This window comes from Centruroides vittatus, unplaced genomic scaffold (genome assembly GCF_030686945.1).
Source record: "Centruroides vittatus isolate TY-2023 unplaced genomic scaffold, ASM3068694v2 contig_2156, whole genome shotgun sequence".
Taxonomy (NCBI): domain Eukaryota; kingdom Metazoa; phylum Arthropoda; class Arachnida; order Scorpiones; family Buthidae; genus Centruroides; species Centruroides vittatus.
In genome coordinates, this window is record NW_027121344.1 from 225,102 (window position 1) to 243,514 (window position 18,413).

Genomic DNA, 18,413 nt, shown 5'->3' on the forward strand with positions numbered 1-18,413 from the left:
GTCCAGTTAATGCAGCAAAATTTTTCTGCTGTTTAAAATATTTGTAAAGCATGGATTAACTCGAATATTTTAACGTGAATTTTTGCGACCATCAAGCAATACATTTATAAAGTTTATATTCATAAGATGATGATGGAGATTAACCAAAGTTTGCGTTACGTTATCATTTGTTTACAGTTATTAATCTCATTTAAATAGTTGCATAAAAAGCATCCATACGGATGCATCTAATATCTATAAAATTGCAAAATTCTGCTGATTATGTAAGTTAATTTTGAACAAAGTGAGAACAAATTACTTTAACATCAAACTTCTGATAAAAAAAAAATAATGAAACAGAATAAAATTTAAATGAATTCATTAGAAATTATTGTCTGAAAATAAAGTTTTTATTTGTGCAGATTTTTGTGACTATATCCCACTTATCTTCACACATTTTATGATTAACTACTCTTAACCTTTACCTTTATTTGATAGAGATGGACTTACAGCAACAAACAAACACCCCAAAACATCAATTGTAATCTGCGTAAGTGATACATTTTCACTAGAGAGAAGACTGAGAAGTATTGAATCCTTCAATAGTATATTACCAGAGTCAATGTTTCCTCTAATTTGGGAAGCACTTGTGCAAGTCATATTGACTTCAGAGCAGAAGTCAAATTGTCTCGAACAACCTGACTGCCACTTGGACCAAGTTAAATAATCAGCGTGTAGTCACGCAGCTTAGAAAGACCGTTGATAAAGAAGAAATTGGTGTTTATTACAACTTAAGATTAGAGTCACCACTCAATGCTTAAAAATTGCTGTACAATTGGAGGGAACTATGAATATATAACTTCTGATTCTACTCTGAAAACAAGTCACTCTGTTACTATATTTGTGAATGTAATCTGTTGTTTTTTATCTGTCAAATTGATTTTTGTCATTGTTTTCAGTTGTAGGTTTTGTCACAACTGCCCAACCTTTCTGCTGTCTTGCTCACCTACAAAGTCTCCCAAGCTTTCATATGTTCTCGGCTATCTTTTATGTCGCGCTTGGCACCAGAATCTCCTTGGATGCCGCTTTAAAAAAAGATAAAGATTCAGATCTTTATTGGTCTATTATTGAGAGATATTCAAAGCTGATTCTGCAATTCTTGAGCATCGAGCAAGGAAGTTTTCACAAACTTTTTGAAGTATTTTGTAAAATGGATATATATGTAAAGAAATTATGTACAAAATGTTACTCTTTAATAATCTTAAATTTATAGATGATGATAATTATTTCCTTGTTTATGAGGAAAAGTGGTATTGATTTTTAGAGATTTAAACAGAGATAGTCTTGGGTATAAATAGAATTTATAGGTTATCTGTCAAGTCGATCCATTAAATCTACAGTACCCATAATTTTGTTAGTATAGACCATGCATTCTGCATAAAGGAAACTTGCAGTTTAGCATTTTATGCCCATATTGATACCCTACTAGACAGTATCCATTGTAGATAGGGTGCAGAAATGTTTTCCTGTTGCCTTTCTTTGCATTGTATAATGCAAAGAAAGGCATAAGCTAATTGTATAATTGTATAAGCTACAGAATCATAAAGTCCTTATAAATGAAGTTGTTTTGGATGTCCCAGTTGGTGTGAGTTTATGACCTCTTCAAAATCCAGATTAAACACAACAGTTCATTTTAGGATCTCACAAAAGACGAAATTTCTGAACTTTACCTTACAACAGAATCAGATATTTTTTGATGATCTTCAATTGTCATAACAATACAATATCCAGGATAAGTGGGGAAAAATTTAAATTGCTATGGAATTTAGGGACAAATAGAGATTGCTTCTGTGTGTACAGCAAGAATGGCTACCAGATTTAGAATATTCAATGTTGATTTAAAAGAAATTTGCCTACTTTTCTCTTAAATAATCATTAAAATTTGTGTTAAATGACATTTCTTTTCATATCTTTACAGAAATACATCTGAAATTCTATTCACTTGTGACTCTCGTTGAGTCTAGTAATAAAGACACTATCGTAACATTTTTGTACATAAATTAAGGTTTTTTAGTATAAAAAAAAATGCATTAATGTGTGTAAAGTGAATTGCTAAACATGTGGTCAACTATAGGAAATGCTTAATACTTGAAAATTTAGACAATTAGAGAACGTTTTGCAGTAGAATGAAGTTAGTTCCTTTTATTTGGCCAAGTTTCTTAGCCAAAATGGTTTACAATATCAAATTGACGTCTATTAGCGGTCAATCTACTTATTTTTGAGATGTCGAAGGGTGTATTAAAATACTATTTTCTTGGGTAATATCTTTAACCGATGTTTCATATTAGCTTAAACAATTATTACTATCTCACTTCACGACCCTCATTTCATGATGTATAAATTCCTTATTTTTTTGCATGCCATACTATATTAAAGCTGTAGTTATAGGAATGTAACTTCAGTTTGTGATACTGGTCTACATTACATTACATTAGAGAAAGATTAAGAGGGTTGTCTATCTTGTTGACTGACTTAGCCCTGAAAGAAATGAAAGAAAAAGTAGTAGTAATAGATTAGATGGAAGATTAGGAGATGAAGGGGAAGGGGTTTGCAGAATCGTCTTGCTTCAGCATACATTAACAAAACAAACTTTACAAAAAATACAATTTAGGCTACTTTCCTACATTGAGACTTACAATGTAAACAGTTGTAACATAAATACAATTATATACAATATGTACAAGATGATCAGTTGTTTGTCGACAAATTAATCAATTTCTTCGATACTGGTCTACATAAAGTATCAAGTCGGGTCAAGATACAAGCTTGAGTTGTAGTTTGGTCCTGATCATGAAAATGAGTAGAAGAAAGCAAACAAATGGAAGTACATTTTTAACATACAAGAAAACAAATGATTATAGCAGACGACGACAGACAAATGCAAGCGATCATCAGCGGTGAGGACATTGAGTAAAGCTTGATTTACAGCACTCGATCTGCAGCTTCTTCAGTTCTCTTCCCAAATTGTAGCTTCTCAAGTTGTTGTCAAGCTCAGCTCCTTTTTCTTGTATCATCATCTTTCATTCAAGCAGAAGTTCTTCATCTTTTGCTTGTTTGTCTTCTTATAGCTCTTCGTCTTTCATTTGTTCAGCTTCTCGTAGCTCTTCCTCAGCATCATTGTACTATTTAAGATAAAAATTGAGAAATTTAATAAACAAAAGATGCTAATTACAAGTTTAGTAATTGATCAAATAGTCCAAGCATGTTAAATTTTACATTGGAATCTGTCTGTTTAAAAAGAACTTTTAAAATTTTCTCAATGCCAAATCACTGCAGTTCGCAAAGAAAAGATTTAGTTGTGTTGAGTACATAAAGAGAAAATTAAATCTTATCTTACTGTTTGTATTATAAGCTCTTATCTACTTAAACAAATAATAAACTTTTAATATCCTTTGAGGTAGCGCTTATAACCCAAACTATAGATAAAAAAACAATAGAATTTACAATATTTTACAATTTTATCTGTATTTGTTGCATACACACACGCATAACATATATTAATTTATTAGAAATTCTTTCCGTAACTCATTACCGGCTTATCAATATTTGTGTTTCCTTCCGCACCAGAACAGTTTGCAACGATTGATATCTTCCTTTCCGATTACTTTCATATCTGTTTAGTAATATTTTCTATGTTAAATGTTTATTCTATAATTTATTATTAACAGTCATGTATTTTCATGAATTTTGGTGATGTAAGAAGATTAACGTTACATTTTCTTTACTTTTTGTTGCAGTATCTTAACATTTTTGAGTGATTCTGTGATAGAAAAATACATGAATTTAAGTGCGGTGATAACTTCTTTGCCTTGCATTCCCGTGTTTGCGTAAGAAGAGATTGCGCTTGGTAGTTTGAACTCCTCCTCTTATCTTCTGGCGAGTTTGTTTTCTGTCTGTCTCACATCCGATGCGGGAGTGGATACAGATAAATGTGTATTTTGTGAAGGAAAATGCATAAATTTGTTTCCTAGTTTATGTGAAAATGGAAAAAAATCGAGATTTGGACCTGTCATTAACACAAGTTGAAATTAAATCTTTTGTATCTAGTGATCTGTTGCATTGACTTATGCATTGTACGGGTTAAGACACCTTCGAAATGCACTCGCCCTTCACTGCTCATAACTTATTCTATTACAGATATCCTTTTCCTTACCTGAATATATCTACATGTCATTTGATGTCAGTGTTTTCTGTAGCACTTATTTCCTACTATTAGTTTCCTTGTCGGTTTGGGTCCGTCTTTACGACAATTTTCCTTAATTATCCTATAAGGATACTTCTCTATTGTTGTCGCTCTACTTCTACTCGAATCTGTTCTCGATGTAATGCTCTAGTTTTATTTAAACGATGAATTATTGAGACGTTACATCTGAATAAACAAGAATTATATACATATATGTATAATTTTATTATTATAATTCATTTTAAATTGACCAAGACTGCATATTCTCAGAGCATTTTGACTTACAACAAGGTAAATCAATGAATATTAGTCTCAAGTACTGACAATTCTCACTACGCAGAAAGAATTGTACGTACTTTAAGGCTCTGAAAAGAAGTTATGTGGCTAAAAAAATCATAATTAGCACTTAATTTTGACAAGTAGAAGTTAGGAATTGTAGTTTTAAAGTTAACCAGGCATTTTCTCAAATACAGTGGCATTTATGAACATTGTAGTCTTTAAATGATTGTAGTGTTAATTTTGATATAAAATATTGCATTATTTAAGACAGGTTTAACCATTTGCCCATTTAATTGTCAAGATTGAAAGCTGCAATTGGTAGCAGTAGTCAATGACATTTGACATTGCTTTAATTTTGTTGCCTTACACCTTTTAGTTTTTTATTAATTTGACTTCTAATGCATAGTTTTTGACAGTTTTGTAAAGATGAGTCTATATTAATGTACAGTGTGTTCTTTGCTGCCCCATAATTTGTCAATAAGCTATGCAACTGTTAGTTAAGGCATTTACTTTTTAGATTACCAAGCATTTGTGTGTGTATGTGTTTGTGAAGAATAATGCTTCTGTATAATGAATTTTATTTTAAAGCAGAAGCATAGAGAGCTTTGAAAATACAAATTAAATGCCAAAGTGCAAGCTGCTTTCAAAACGTGAACTTCAATTTCAGTTAGAATGTATCTGTTTTACATATGAAATTCGATAAAGCAATAGAATTTCTGTAACAGAAGCCGTTTGGTATGAAAAATAGACTAACGTACAGAAAAATTAAACATCAAAATGAAACAAAGTAATATTTAAGCTATAATTTTTAATGACATGCAATAGTTTTGTTTCTAATATTAGGCTACCCAATAGAATTTAGTTATTTAATTAACAGTGTAGGTCTGTCTGTAAGATGTGTTGTCATATGAATGCGAGATGTACAAGTTCTTGCTTATAAATAACCTACGATTTTGCATCTATATAGTCATGTTTGGTCACAAAGAAATAAATAAACCAATTATTTCGCTAAAGTATTGTTTACTTGAAGAATTAGGTCTCTTGGGTGTAATTAATGGCAATGAAATAGTTTTAAAACCTCTGGGAGCATCTTGTCTCTGATATTTTTACTATACATTTAACTTATTTTTGCTGCCCGTTATCATTATTTTCTATTAAAAAATGCTCGGAACATATGCTTAAAACGTGTTTGGTTGCTAAAAATTAATGTTAGACAATATTTGCATGCAAAAATGACATACTGTAAGTTTAATTTTTATATATTTTAATAAACTTTACATAAACTTTAATTAACTACTACAGGTTGTCTTAAGCTGTACGATTAAAAAGGATTTCCAGTATAATAAAGTCATGCCTACTTTTCATCATTGGCGTACCGGAGACAAAAAGTTTGGTCTGACTTTTCAGACGGCCGCGGACGCACGTGCCTTCGACAAAGGAGTCAAGATAGCCGTGGAAGATTTACTAGATGGTGAGTAGTCTCTAACATGTTTGTATTACCATAACCATTTACTTCTAAGATTATCTTGCATGTTATAATGCTGAATTTAATCATTGTGTTTTAATTTCTTTTTTTTTGCCGCTAGGCATTTATAACAATGACATTGATATGGACAAAACAGATATTGTATAATTGTTGGGTTATCTTACAACAGACACAGTAATTACATGCTGTAATAATGACCTATGGATTTTATATTTGGTATCATGATTTGCTTCCACATAGAAATTTTGCCATTGCAATGGTGGAAGATGTGGGTTTGAACTTGATCCAGAACCCAATAATGGGCAGTGTAGGTTGAAAAACATGATTTCACAGCTCTCTTATGTGCTTGTAGATCTAAATGTAGCTCAGTCTGTTTGTAGTGGATATAATTATGACTGGTTCTGTATACTAGAGTGCAGTACTGAATAATTATTTTGTTCCCTTCTAAATTACATATATATTTGAGACACACAAAAGCATGTAATGTTCTTATCTTACATATCATGTTTAATACATGGAATTTAGACTTTGTGAAATGGAAAAGGGAAGAGAATATGTCTATTCTCATCACCATTATTCTCTATATTTGAAATGAAACAGAGAAATTTACATGCACCTTGCACAATTGACCTCAAATCATTATTATTGCAACTAACGGCACAGTAAATTTCAGAATTGGAAGCTTAGGAGTGTCAGAGTTTCTTCCACTTTACTTTTATACTAATAGAAATGCTTCAAACATAATGGCAAAGTGTTTCACACTAAGCCATTTTAGTATTATTTTCTCTCCTTTCTCCCATTCTCACAAAGCAGTTTCACTTTATCCTCATGTTGATTTGAATTTTGTAACATAATCCACTATATAAGCTTAATTAACACACCTTATTCTATAAAAATTCATTTTTATTCAAAGATTTCTTTCATTTCTTCAAAGCACACACTACAATCTAACCAAAGTGGAGAAATGAATATTTAGAATTGATGACAGTGTAGTAAGATTCAACTTTATTCCACTTGCAGATTAAAAACGGATACAAGCAAGATTTAATGACAAAATCATGCATTTTTGAGAATGAATATACTACTAAAAGCATTTGGTTTCATTTTAATGGGGGAGAGTTGATGACAGGAAGGACATCTGGCCTTTCCTTTCACCACCCTCTTTTTTAATTAAGATTTGGCAACAGCCTGATCCATTAGACTCTAGGTGGGGTTAGACAATGACATCTGACAGTTCTGTATAGCTTCTGACAAAACTCCAGTCAGAGACAAACTGAATTGTTTCTCATTCCTTATGTTTTGATCCAACAAGAATTTCGTTTAGTGAAAATTAGACATGATCCCTAATTCTTATACATACAAATATAAATTTTCCATAAAAACAGGTTAGTAGAAGTTATCCACATCTTTCTTTCCTCTACTTTCCACACATCTCAATTTTCCCCTAAAATTTTTTTATACAGCACCCTAAAGTAAATTCTAATATGTTATTAAATCTAGATTTGCTATGCATATAGGATTTATATTTGATCCATCATGCACTGAATTTGTCTTTGAGCTATCCATTAAATGGAAGTGAGGAAAATTCTTTAGGATTGTTGCTTTTGTGAGAGGTCGTCACATGGAATTCATGTATTAAATTTTACATATTTTCTGTTTAACAATGAATTAACTTCTGTACATTGATGAAAATCATTAGCAGTCATTTCTTTACTGTTGATAGAAGTTGTTGTAATTTACCCTTTTTGCACTACAAGAACACAATATCACTTAGCAAAGTTGTGCATTGTCTGTAAGTTTACCATTCTTAAATATGTATAATTGTTAAAATGTTTTTCTCGTGTCTCGTGTAATGATAAAGGCATGAGTTGTGTTGCAAAGAATGTATCTGGTGTCTAAGCATGGTGTTATGCATAAAGATTGAAGAAACTCTAATATGAAATTGCTTTCAAGAGTCGTTTTAAAAATAATGCCCCACACAAATTCTTGCTCGAGCACATTATCATTGTCTTATAGGCATCTTGAAATTGTTCTTTAATCTATTAAACTACTACTTACATGAAATTTCAGTTACTGACAAGTATAACAGCTTTGATAATTTATTAGTTTAAAAAATAATTAAATTAATACTGTAAATTGTCAATTATTTTGATTAGAGGAATTTAAAAGTTCAATTTTCTATTCATTCATTTCTTCAGTTTATAAAGACAAAGCTGAATTTTACTCTAAAATTTCATAACTTGAAATGATTTAACATAGAACAGTATCATACATGTCTGTGGGTAATATACCTAGTAAACTTTAAGAATTATAGATTTATTTTATTCACAGTCAACAAACTCAGACTTTTGGTTGACTTGCAGGCGACATGCAAAACTACATGTAATTCACATATTAAAAGATATATTTGATATATCAATGAGACAGAATTCAGGCATCTCTCTGTACCTGTCATTCTTGTAGTGTAGAAAAATATATGCTTTGCAGTATGCTCTTTTTAGATATGAATTCTTGGAGCTGATACAATGAGAGCTCCAAGAATTTCGAGCATTTTCACAATGAGCTGTGTGAGGGAGATAATTAAACTAGATAAGATGGTCGTTCAGATTTGCAAATCTTTTCACTTGGATAAATGTTGCTCGATACAACAGTTCAAATTTCTACATGGACAAATGTTGCCACAAATAACTTGTACTCTCTACATGAAAGATTACATTAAATGTTTACTTAAACACCATTACATATGTATTTAATGATATTTACTGTGAGCATGCATATTGAGGATAGCCAAATATACTGCTCTGAGAGTCATGTTTCAGGAGTTGGCATGAATAAGAGTTGACAACATAGCGACGTAACATTGTAGCATTAATAGGATATGACAATACCACATTCTAATTATTGAAAGATTCTAGTGATGTAAGATGTCTTGTAGGCCACACTATTGACATTCAAGAATTGCATGCAATTCACAAACTGTTTGTAGAAGCTTATATTAAAGAATAAATTTATAACATTAAAATGTCATTTATGCCTTAGTAAAGTGCTTTAATGTCTGCATGTATTTTATTTTCTTTCAACAATTAAATGAGGCTACAGATTTTGGGATATTTTCTGCATTTTATCTAATTTCTATCTTTATTTTTTAAACTATGCTTTCCCAAATGAGATAATTTATAGATGAAGCTTCTTCCGCTGAAAATTTTAGTGCTGTTATTTATTAATGTTCTATAACAAAAGTTTGCATACTTTAATTAATTATATTTTACATATTTATAGATGTAATAATCTTAGTCAAAGCAAATTAACTCATTATATTTAAGCATAATGAATAAATATATTTAATTTTAATTATCAGTATTTCTCTAATATAATGATCTGAAATTTAACTGTAAATTATTATTTTTTTTCCTCTTACCTGGATGTATGGTAAGTTAACATGATGTTCTTAGTCTTTCAACAATCCAGTATGTTTGATTTATATTAATTTAATTAAAATTAATTCCTGAAATATCAATTATCTTTAGCTTTGCATGCTTTAGAATGATGTAAGACATTCTTAATTGTATCTGCATTTCCTGAGCAACTGCATTGTGACCTGTGATGGGTTATGAGCTAAATTATATTTGATATATCACCACGATCTTTTGATATACTAAATTTTGGTTCTGGACCAAAGTTTGTGAATTAGGAATTACATTTATTAATGATATATTATCAACATTTGATATGACACATCAGTGAATAAAAACATTGAACAACTGTAGTTTGGATCGAGTTTGTGCCTGACTAATGTGCCGGTTGCAAGAGTTTTCTAGTTATCTTCACATGCTTATCATCTAAATGCAGGTCAGTTTCCCCATAGGAAGACTTCATTATCCCATCGAACAAAATTTATTTGATGAAGGTCCCAAGAACTGATGTTTTGACAGACTTCTTATAACCGGTATTTAGTATATTATCAAAGATTGTTGTGATAAGCTTTGGTTTCCTAGTAAAATGTCGTGTCATCTCTGACTGGTTGTTATATTATGACTTTTGACCCAACTAAAAAATTTGGGAAGTGCCGATATAAACAGTAGAAATGTTAAATTTAAGCTATTATTAATCACTATTCACTAGTTATAAGAATCAGTTTTTACAAGAGGAATAAATATAAATGTACAATGCTTTAATTATATTCATAATTTAACACAATATAAAAATGATTACAGTGGCATTTTGTTTTGTGTTTAACCATATTCATATTAATGCTAAATTCTCATACACCATGCACTTCATAATTCTGTAATTTCACTTCATACAAGATTTATGCTAGATGTATTGAAAAACAGAGAATGAAGGAACTTGGATAGAGAACTGTGGTTGTTGTTAGTTTCATTAATTTGATCAGAAGGACAAACCAGGTGGTCTATGACCTTGGTTTTTTACCTGTAACAATAATGCTTACTCGTATGGTGCTTGTGAGGTATGGGTCTATATTGATGACGACATTACTCCTGAATTAAATAAGAGCTACGATGTCATAATGGCAAGCAGTAATTTGATCCAAAATGTAAACTTATGTGCAGATGAACTCAAACATTTTGTTAACATTCATTGCATATGTGCAGTTTTCTTATGTATTTTGTCATCTACCTAAATTTGATTTACTGTCTGAATGTACTTTGATAGATCCGAGGTTTAGCTAAGTGCTTGTAGCTCTCAATACAATGTGAATAACATCCAAAGTGGATACAAATCCACTTTGGATGTTATTCACATTGTATTTGTCTCACTCCTGTTAATAAAAGGCCCTGATTAATTATACAGTAATTTTTTATTTTGATTTAACCCCCTTCTTGATCTGTCACTAGATGTACTTGCAACAATAATTACCTATTTATTTTTGTTGAAATTTGTGAAATTAACTGGGAACATGCTGTACAAATTTTCACAATTCTTGATTTTTTGTGTATATTAACATTATTGCTCAAATGTGTGCTAGTAATTGAACATTTATATATAGTACATTGACATTCAAAGCTTATAAATTTGATAATGGGTCTTTTCAATTATAAAACTTGGTGTTTGTTCTTTGTCACCATAACAGAACTTCTAGTCTAGTTGTATTAATTTATCTCAAACTTTCAGATTCTTCCTTGCTAAATGTAGAATGTATTGTGGATCTCAGTAGTTTGAATTCTTTGAAGTTATATTTTGGAAAATGTCAATATTGTTGTGTTATCATAATTGATTATGGTATTTTATTTCAAAATGAAAATGTTTTGTTGATAAAATTAACATCTCGTTCTGTGCATATTATAGGATTGTACACAAAGTAATCCTATTCAGCAGTTTAACAGAAACACACATAATTTGATGATAAACACAGAAGCCAACTGCTAGTATCACCACCCTCCAAAGTAGGGAACCAGTGGGGGTACTTAGTGGCAAGAGGCAGCGAGTTAGAGGATCCGAAGATCCCACTTTGGTTTTACCATTGATGGAGTTTTTAGATTCAGGCCTAAGGTTCCAGGGTGTCAAAGTACCATGGGCCTTGAGTCTGTGTACCAGACCTTAGTGAAGCATGTTGTCCGTGTGCCGCAGCTTCTGACAGGGTTTCAAACATCTCCCTAAACTGGAACCTATCCCTGTTCGGACGAATGGCAATCAGAGCTGCACTTTGACGTAGTGGCATGCAGACTTGCATGAAAACGGAAGGGAGACTGGTACGGTCATTCGCTTTGGCTTTGGCAATAAGAGGGCCAAGATGGTCCCTCAGTAAGCCTGATGATGCCAGAGGATGGTTGTTATAGCTGCTATGAACAGGATTCCCAGGGAGGTGTTGTCTTTGGATGAGATAAGTGGAGTGTAGTTGTTTGGGTATGTCTGATGCAAGTTGGTAACCCTGTCGATAAGGAGTGAAAACACAAGCAGGTGCCCCTTGTGGGACCTCACTTGATGGGCACCATTGAAATACCGTAGGGATCCCTGTCGCGCTACTACACAGCCTGGCCCAAGTTTCCCTGTCCTCGATCAACACTGCTCTCACTGACAAGATGACCCCCACTTGCTGTACTTGCAGGTGAAATTCCCAGTGTCCTCTGTGGGCCTGGATATGCTATAACACTGGATGTCCTGGATTCAAACACTGCATCAGTATGAGAACTGGAGGACATGGACCTGACAGTTACCCTCTGAAACTCTAGACACACTTTCACAAACTTCCCCATTCTCCTCAGTGACACAAGTTCAATGGTTGCATTCACTATGGGCAGACGAATGCAGTTGATATTGCCCAAGCCTGTTGCAACACAAGCCATGTTAAACTCCTTCCTAACGGTAAAGGAGAAGCAGTTTCCTGGAAGGAAGACTGGACTTTGCACACCCAGTGCTGGTGTAGGGGTCGCAGCCTGCATGCTGAAGCCAGTGGGGTGAGGAGTCGTACTCCCGTTGCCTAAGTCTTGATGGTGGCCAGGAGGATAGTGCCTGTAGTGACTTACAGGATGCTACTGACTGCTGTCTACCCAGTGGTGATATTCAGCGGGTTCGCACAGGTTCAGCCGAACCCGTTGTTAAAATTTTCGGTTTTCCGAACCTTGTTTCTCAGTGGTTTTGTTTTTTTTTAAAATATATTAAAATATACGTATTATACTTTGTAATACTACTAAACTAGAGTCTTATACCCCATTCGCACCAAGCATTTCAATCTAGGTTGTGAGCAAGGTCGGGGACTGTCTTGGTGCGATCTCTCTCGACTGTTTTAATCTCAACCGAAACGAGGTTTAATCGCGATCGATTCAAGAGTGTTCTTGAAACTAGATCCAGTCATAAGAGAGACCCCACAATCTCACGTGCCGAGATAATACAAGATGGCTGTGGAACACGTGTCGGGCTATGGACAGCGAAATAAAAAGGATATTGTATTTCGAGAGATGATGACATCTGTCTACTATCAGCAGTGCCATTTGGGGTGAAAAATTTTTCTCCCTGGAAAAAAAAAACCAGTCGACAGCACTAATATACTATTGTTACCTGTTCTTCGCCCAGGGCTCGTTACGTTCCAAATACGCCACTGATTATTAGATATATTGCAAGAAAAGGTATTGTATTTATTTCTAGCCAAAACTTCCATTTCGTTTGTTGGTGATTGTCAGGGAAAAATTTTCTGCTAGCGAACCCTTTGTTAACTATTTTGAATATCACCACTGTGTCTACCATGAAGTGTGATTGGCAGAGCTTCACTGTGGCATAAGGCCAACTTCCTTATATCTTGAGAGGGGCTTAAAGGCCCATCATGCACTGGATGGGCTGTACCACTTTGGAGAACCAGAAATGGGAAGAAAGCATCCTAGTAGGAATGAGGGGACAGCCCAATCTTAGCATCCAGCCAGGCTGACGTGATCCTGGAAAGGCAGCCATTTAACACATTTTCCTCATGCACTCAAAGGATGTGAAGGAGCATAGCAATTGCAGTCCATGACACCATAAAAAATATCAACCCTGCCAAGTTGAAGGTAGGAGTGAAGAACATCTGAGTCCTTATTGAGGTCGCCTCCCAAAGGGACATCCAAGTACTCCAAAATGAGTTGATGGAAATGTCTTGAATGAGGTAGTTGTCTGTTAACTGCCAGAGAAGCACTGTCCAGGAGTGATTATTTTGCGATGTCCAAGACGACATTAGTAAAGATAAACTAGCAGACAGTTTTCTTTATAAAATTCTTGATATCAAGTGTAATTTAATGCATGCAGTGCAAGGTTGTAATGTATTACAAAGCAGAGAATTCCATCTCTGAATGAATGAGTTGAAGTAGTGATGCACCTGCATTGTTGTAATACAGGGTGGTGAATAAAAATAGTAGCTCTGGTCTGGTCGAGTTCCTGGCACTAACAAATTACATCAATTGAGTAAACATTAATGTCTTGTAATGTGCAAATCCACACAGGGAACTGACATCAGCTACACGATCACTATGTCCATTGATGTCACTATGTTACACCGAATGTTCCTAAACACAATGTGATGTGTACAACTAAGTATAGGTGTAACAGATGACTGTTTTTACCATTTTCTATGATGGTGATACTCATATAACAACTCTTAAGTATTTTTTTTTTGGTATACTGACACAATGAAGTGGCATTTTCTTAATCAACACTGGGCGAGTTTTCCATCTTTATTTAGTTAGTACGCTATTTTACATGTGTGTTTTGGGCCTTTGCCCCTCTTCAGCTAACTAAACATAAAAAAGGAAGGCATAAAGCAACATAAGAAATTACAATTTTAACTATAAACCGAACATAAAATTATTTCACGACTGGTAAAACATACCTCTGTTTAAAACACACACCTGCGAACAACATTTAACGGATTGGCATGAGACAAAAAGGTGCATGACAGTTATTACGGTATCTATAAATACAGTCCTCGTACGACAGTCATAGCAGAACGGTTGTTTTCCTTTAATTTTAAAAATTATTGAACGACTTTATATATACATTAAAACATCATTTAAGATACATCAACGTATGCTCTTAATACTAGAATTAACACATCACAAACTAAAGGAACATACCTCAAAATCCCAAGCACTAGCATATAGGTAAAATATCTTTTGCAGAGTGGATGAAACAAGGATTGGTTTTACAAAGTTATGCTTAATAACAGCATTAAAGTAACAAGTACCAAAAAAAAAAAAACTCTTAAGTAATTTGCCTCTGCTCTGCCAAGGTGGCACTACAGAGTACAAAGAGACTGTATCTTAATCATAGACAGTCAGGCACCCAGTAGTCGCTGAGGTGTCTGAATGATTAAAATCAGACCAGGTTATATGCTTGGGCTCTGGCAGTATAACCCAATGGAGACCTACCTTCCTCACTCTTGAGTCCAACTGTCTAATGCTGACATACAGTTTTGTACAGCTTTAAGCTGTTTCATTTGCATTCAACCAACAACTGAGTGATGCTTAATTTCTTGGGCTGTAGGGCCCACACAGCATGTAGCTGAGCTATAGGTCTAAAGACCTCTTTACAATGTTCTGTCAAATCTTAGTCTTGTGAGCATTGTGCTTTTGTTATGGGACAGGTTCTAGCCTAACCCAATCCTAGCCCTTACATAGCCTTATCTACATTGGCCATATCTATTTGGGGGGCCCGAAAGTCCCCATGTTTATGTTAAACAGACAGAGGGACCCTGCTTGGTTCAGATACCAAGCATAAGGTCAGAAACCTACTGTTGTATGTTCCGTCAATTCCTTTTTTTTCAATACTAATTCCTTCTTGTTTCAAGCCAACTTCAGTTGGTTACCAGCCATAGTTGGTACAAGACCACAGCTAGTTCCCTCAGGTAAGAGAGGCAGCTGACACTCAGACAGGAGTGATTCATCTCCAGCTGCAGACCAAACTTTCTGTTGGCTTTGCAACAGTTGCTGCATTTCAGCAGCATTGTTTTGTACTCTTTGTGGGAGTGCACCATCAAACAATGGCTACAAGTCAGGGCCCCCACTTTGCAATTGCAGATGATATGGCCAAACTCATAGCAGCTGTAACACCAAGTCAGGGTGAGATGTTCTCAGATCTGGCTCCTGGTCCACCCAACATGGACCTTGCCCCCTTTCAGGGAGCTGTTACCTCACAGACCCAATTAAGGCGGCCTCCTTTCCCTTTAAGGGAAAACTTGGGCTTCAGGTCATCAGCCTTCATGCCCAAGTCGTAGAAAATAAGGCAAGCTTTTATAATGGATTTTATTGAAATTGGACTAAATAAACAACAGTCCTCATTAAATTTGGTCAAATGGCTAAGCGGAAGATGGGATTTGAACTTAAAAATCTAAAGACATTTACCAGCTTTTTGACAATACTCTAAAACGATACAAACAATGCAAACAATGATAAATTTTACACTAATAAATTTATTTACAAGTTTAAAATTCCAGTTTTTGAGTCTCAGTTTCTAAATTGATTACTACTAAAATTGGAATTAGAGGCTATGTGCCTTTAATTCCAATTTTAGTATTAGAGGCACATAGCCTCTGTAGCTTATTGAAGTGAAAATTGGTGTAGACAGAGTCACAATGGGGCACATAGCCAGAGATGATCTCAGTTGATGTAGCAAATGATATCTTGTTCTCTACTGACTATTTTAACCCTTTCAAGAAGGTCAATGCCAAAGGTGGATCCTATTACTACTATTTTCTATTTCAGATTTTTTTTGGGGGTATCAATTCTTGTAAATAAACTAATGTATGGGTTCATTTATTCCCTAGTGTCTATAGGAAACAGTCCACATTTTGGTAAGTATTGATGAGGTTTCATATAAAACTGTTCTTAAATATTGAAATAACTTCATTTTTTTAGAATGAAAGTAACAATGTGTTTCAAATACTGAAATCTGTTCAAAATTACGCACAAAATCAATAATATTCTCATATTACTCTAATAGAAATCTACACGTTTATAAAATTTATAGCTTTTTGTTTTTTCATTACTCTTTGTATCTTGTGGGCACTAAGAGGGCATTTTATACCAAGCCTGCTTCAAATTTAGCTAGGCTGCAATGGGGTGGTTGGGCTGCGAGGGATGGGCCCAATGTATCCAAGACAGTCCAATTCTCGAAAAATTCCTGGTATTTTTTGACTTGTTAGGATTTGTTCCGGAGCTTTAGGCTGACACTTTAACCACTCAGCTATCCGGCCATAGAATTTTAAGAGAAACCACAATAGTATCTAGTGCATGAATTTAGAACAGTAAGAATATATAAAAATGTAGGTTATGCTTAATTTATATGGTTGATTCTCGATTCAGAACTAATCGAAAGTCATTTTGATTGGAAGAGAAAAATAATAAATTGTCATTTGATGTTGCAGTTTGAACATCTTGGGTGTGTGTTTGTGTATGAAGTAAATTGAAGTAATGTAAATAAAATTCATCCAGTTTGTAACATTGATTGCCAATACTTTTATCTTGGAAACTTAATACTGTGTGTTGTGTTGTTGTATTTTCTGATTACTTTTATAATTAGAATTATGTAATGCTTGCAATTTTATGATAATATAACGATAAATCACATCATATTTAAATGAATAACTATGGCTTTTAAGAAATGTTTCCCATTTAATCGAGAATCGACCGTACGGCAATCACTTATAAAGCCTCTTGGTTATAAAACTTATCAGTTTAAGGTTGCTGTTAGATTTACTATTATTTTTTCCTTAGACGTATTCATTTGCTCGCCCGTTAAAGGGCAAATAGTATTTTAGTTGCTATACAAAGGCAGCTTTTAGGAATAACCTTTATTTGGTAAGTAGCATTTTGTGTGGTGTCATAAATAATTTTTGACTTGCAATTTATTATTTTTGTGTAATTTTGATAAAACTACAAATTAATACTCTTAAATTATATTTAATTTTTATTTCAGGTACCGGCGATTCTTACATACATGGCACAGACATCGGTGACGACGATGTATTTATGGTAAGTACCTGTCGATAGAAGTCTCTTACGTTTAAAATTTAGATTTGTATATACATTTACACACAATACAATAAAACTTGCATTAAGGCTATAGATAGTCTTGAAATATCATAATTGTCATCATTCCTAGTCCCATTCATTATTTTGGCCTTGTACTTGAGCAATTTCACTGCACAATTTTAACACTTTCATCGCTGCAACCTAAATAAACATGCATTTAAATTGTACATAATGGTGCATTTGAGCTAGGTATACTTTTTCATTGTGCAAATTGGACAAAGAGCAATTATACAATGCAATTGGCAACATGAGAACATCTTTACACAGATATCATTTGTTACAAAATGATTTAGCAGATAAACAACACCCAATAAATTAAGTAATTCAGCACTTTCCTAAAATATTTGATAAAAGAAATGATGAAAAGTATAAAAATAATAATATAATAAATTAATGCTTCCTTTTTTTTTCTTTTTTTTCGATGAAGAACAGATATGTCACTATGAAGAACAGACGATTGTGTCCATCTTTGATTTATTTTTCTTTGTTTCTGCCAGATAGCAAATGAATGATGTAGTGGATATCAACAGTGCGAACAATATAATAAATATTAACAATATATGCTAGTTTGGCAAAATGAAATTGATTAGCTGGGTATCCACACAAACAATCTATTGTGATGATGATGTGTTATTTAAATCTCTTTTAAACTCTAATAAACTTCCTGATTTTTTTTATTAACTTAGTTATTCTGTATCTCTTCTCACAATGTATTCTGATTGTATAAACCTGACTTTTCATGACATATCCCTTGAAGTTATTTCAAACGAGCATCTAAGAATATTCATCATTTACGTTTTCTCTTTATTCTCTAACATTCTAATCTACATGAAATACTTGATTTAATTTAGCTTGTAAAATTAATCTTTTGTAGAAGTGGAATTAAAAATTCATGCTAAAGGTTGTATACTAT

The 18,413-nt window shown here is 33.4% G+C and overlaps 1 protein-coding gene across 5 annotated transcripts in view; it reads left to right on the forward strand.

Annotated features, from left to right (window-relative positions):
* The window catches only part of LOC136970746 (sprouty-related, EVH1 domain-containing protein 2-like), a 52,877-nt gene that overhangs the window by 27,011 nt on the left and 7,453 nt on the right, over positions 1-18,413 (forward strand). For 3 of the 5 annotated variants that reach the window (XM_067265201.1, XM_067265197.1, XM_067265198.1), the window contains 3 exons: positions 5,804-5,972; positions 9,422-9,454; positions 17,385-17,440. In XM_067265201.1, coding sequence (XP_067121302.1) covers positions 5,804-5,972; positions 9,422-9,454; positions 17,385-17,440 — 258 coding nt within the window. The remainder of the gene's footprint in view (positions 1-5,803; positions 5,973-9,421; positions 9,455-17,384; positions 17,441-18,413) is intronic. The other 2 variants (XM_067265199.1, XM_067265200.1) reach the window with 1 other exon arrangement.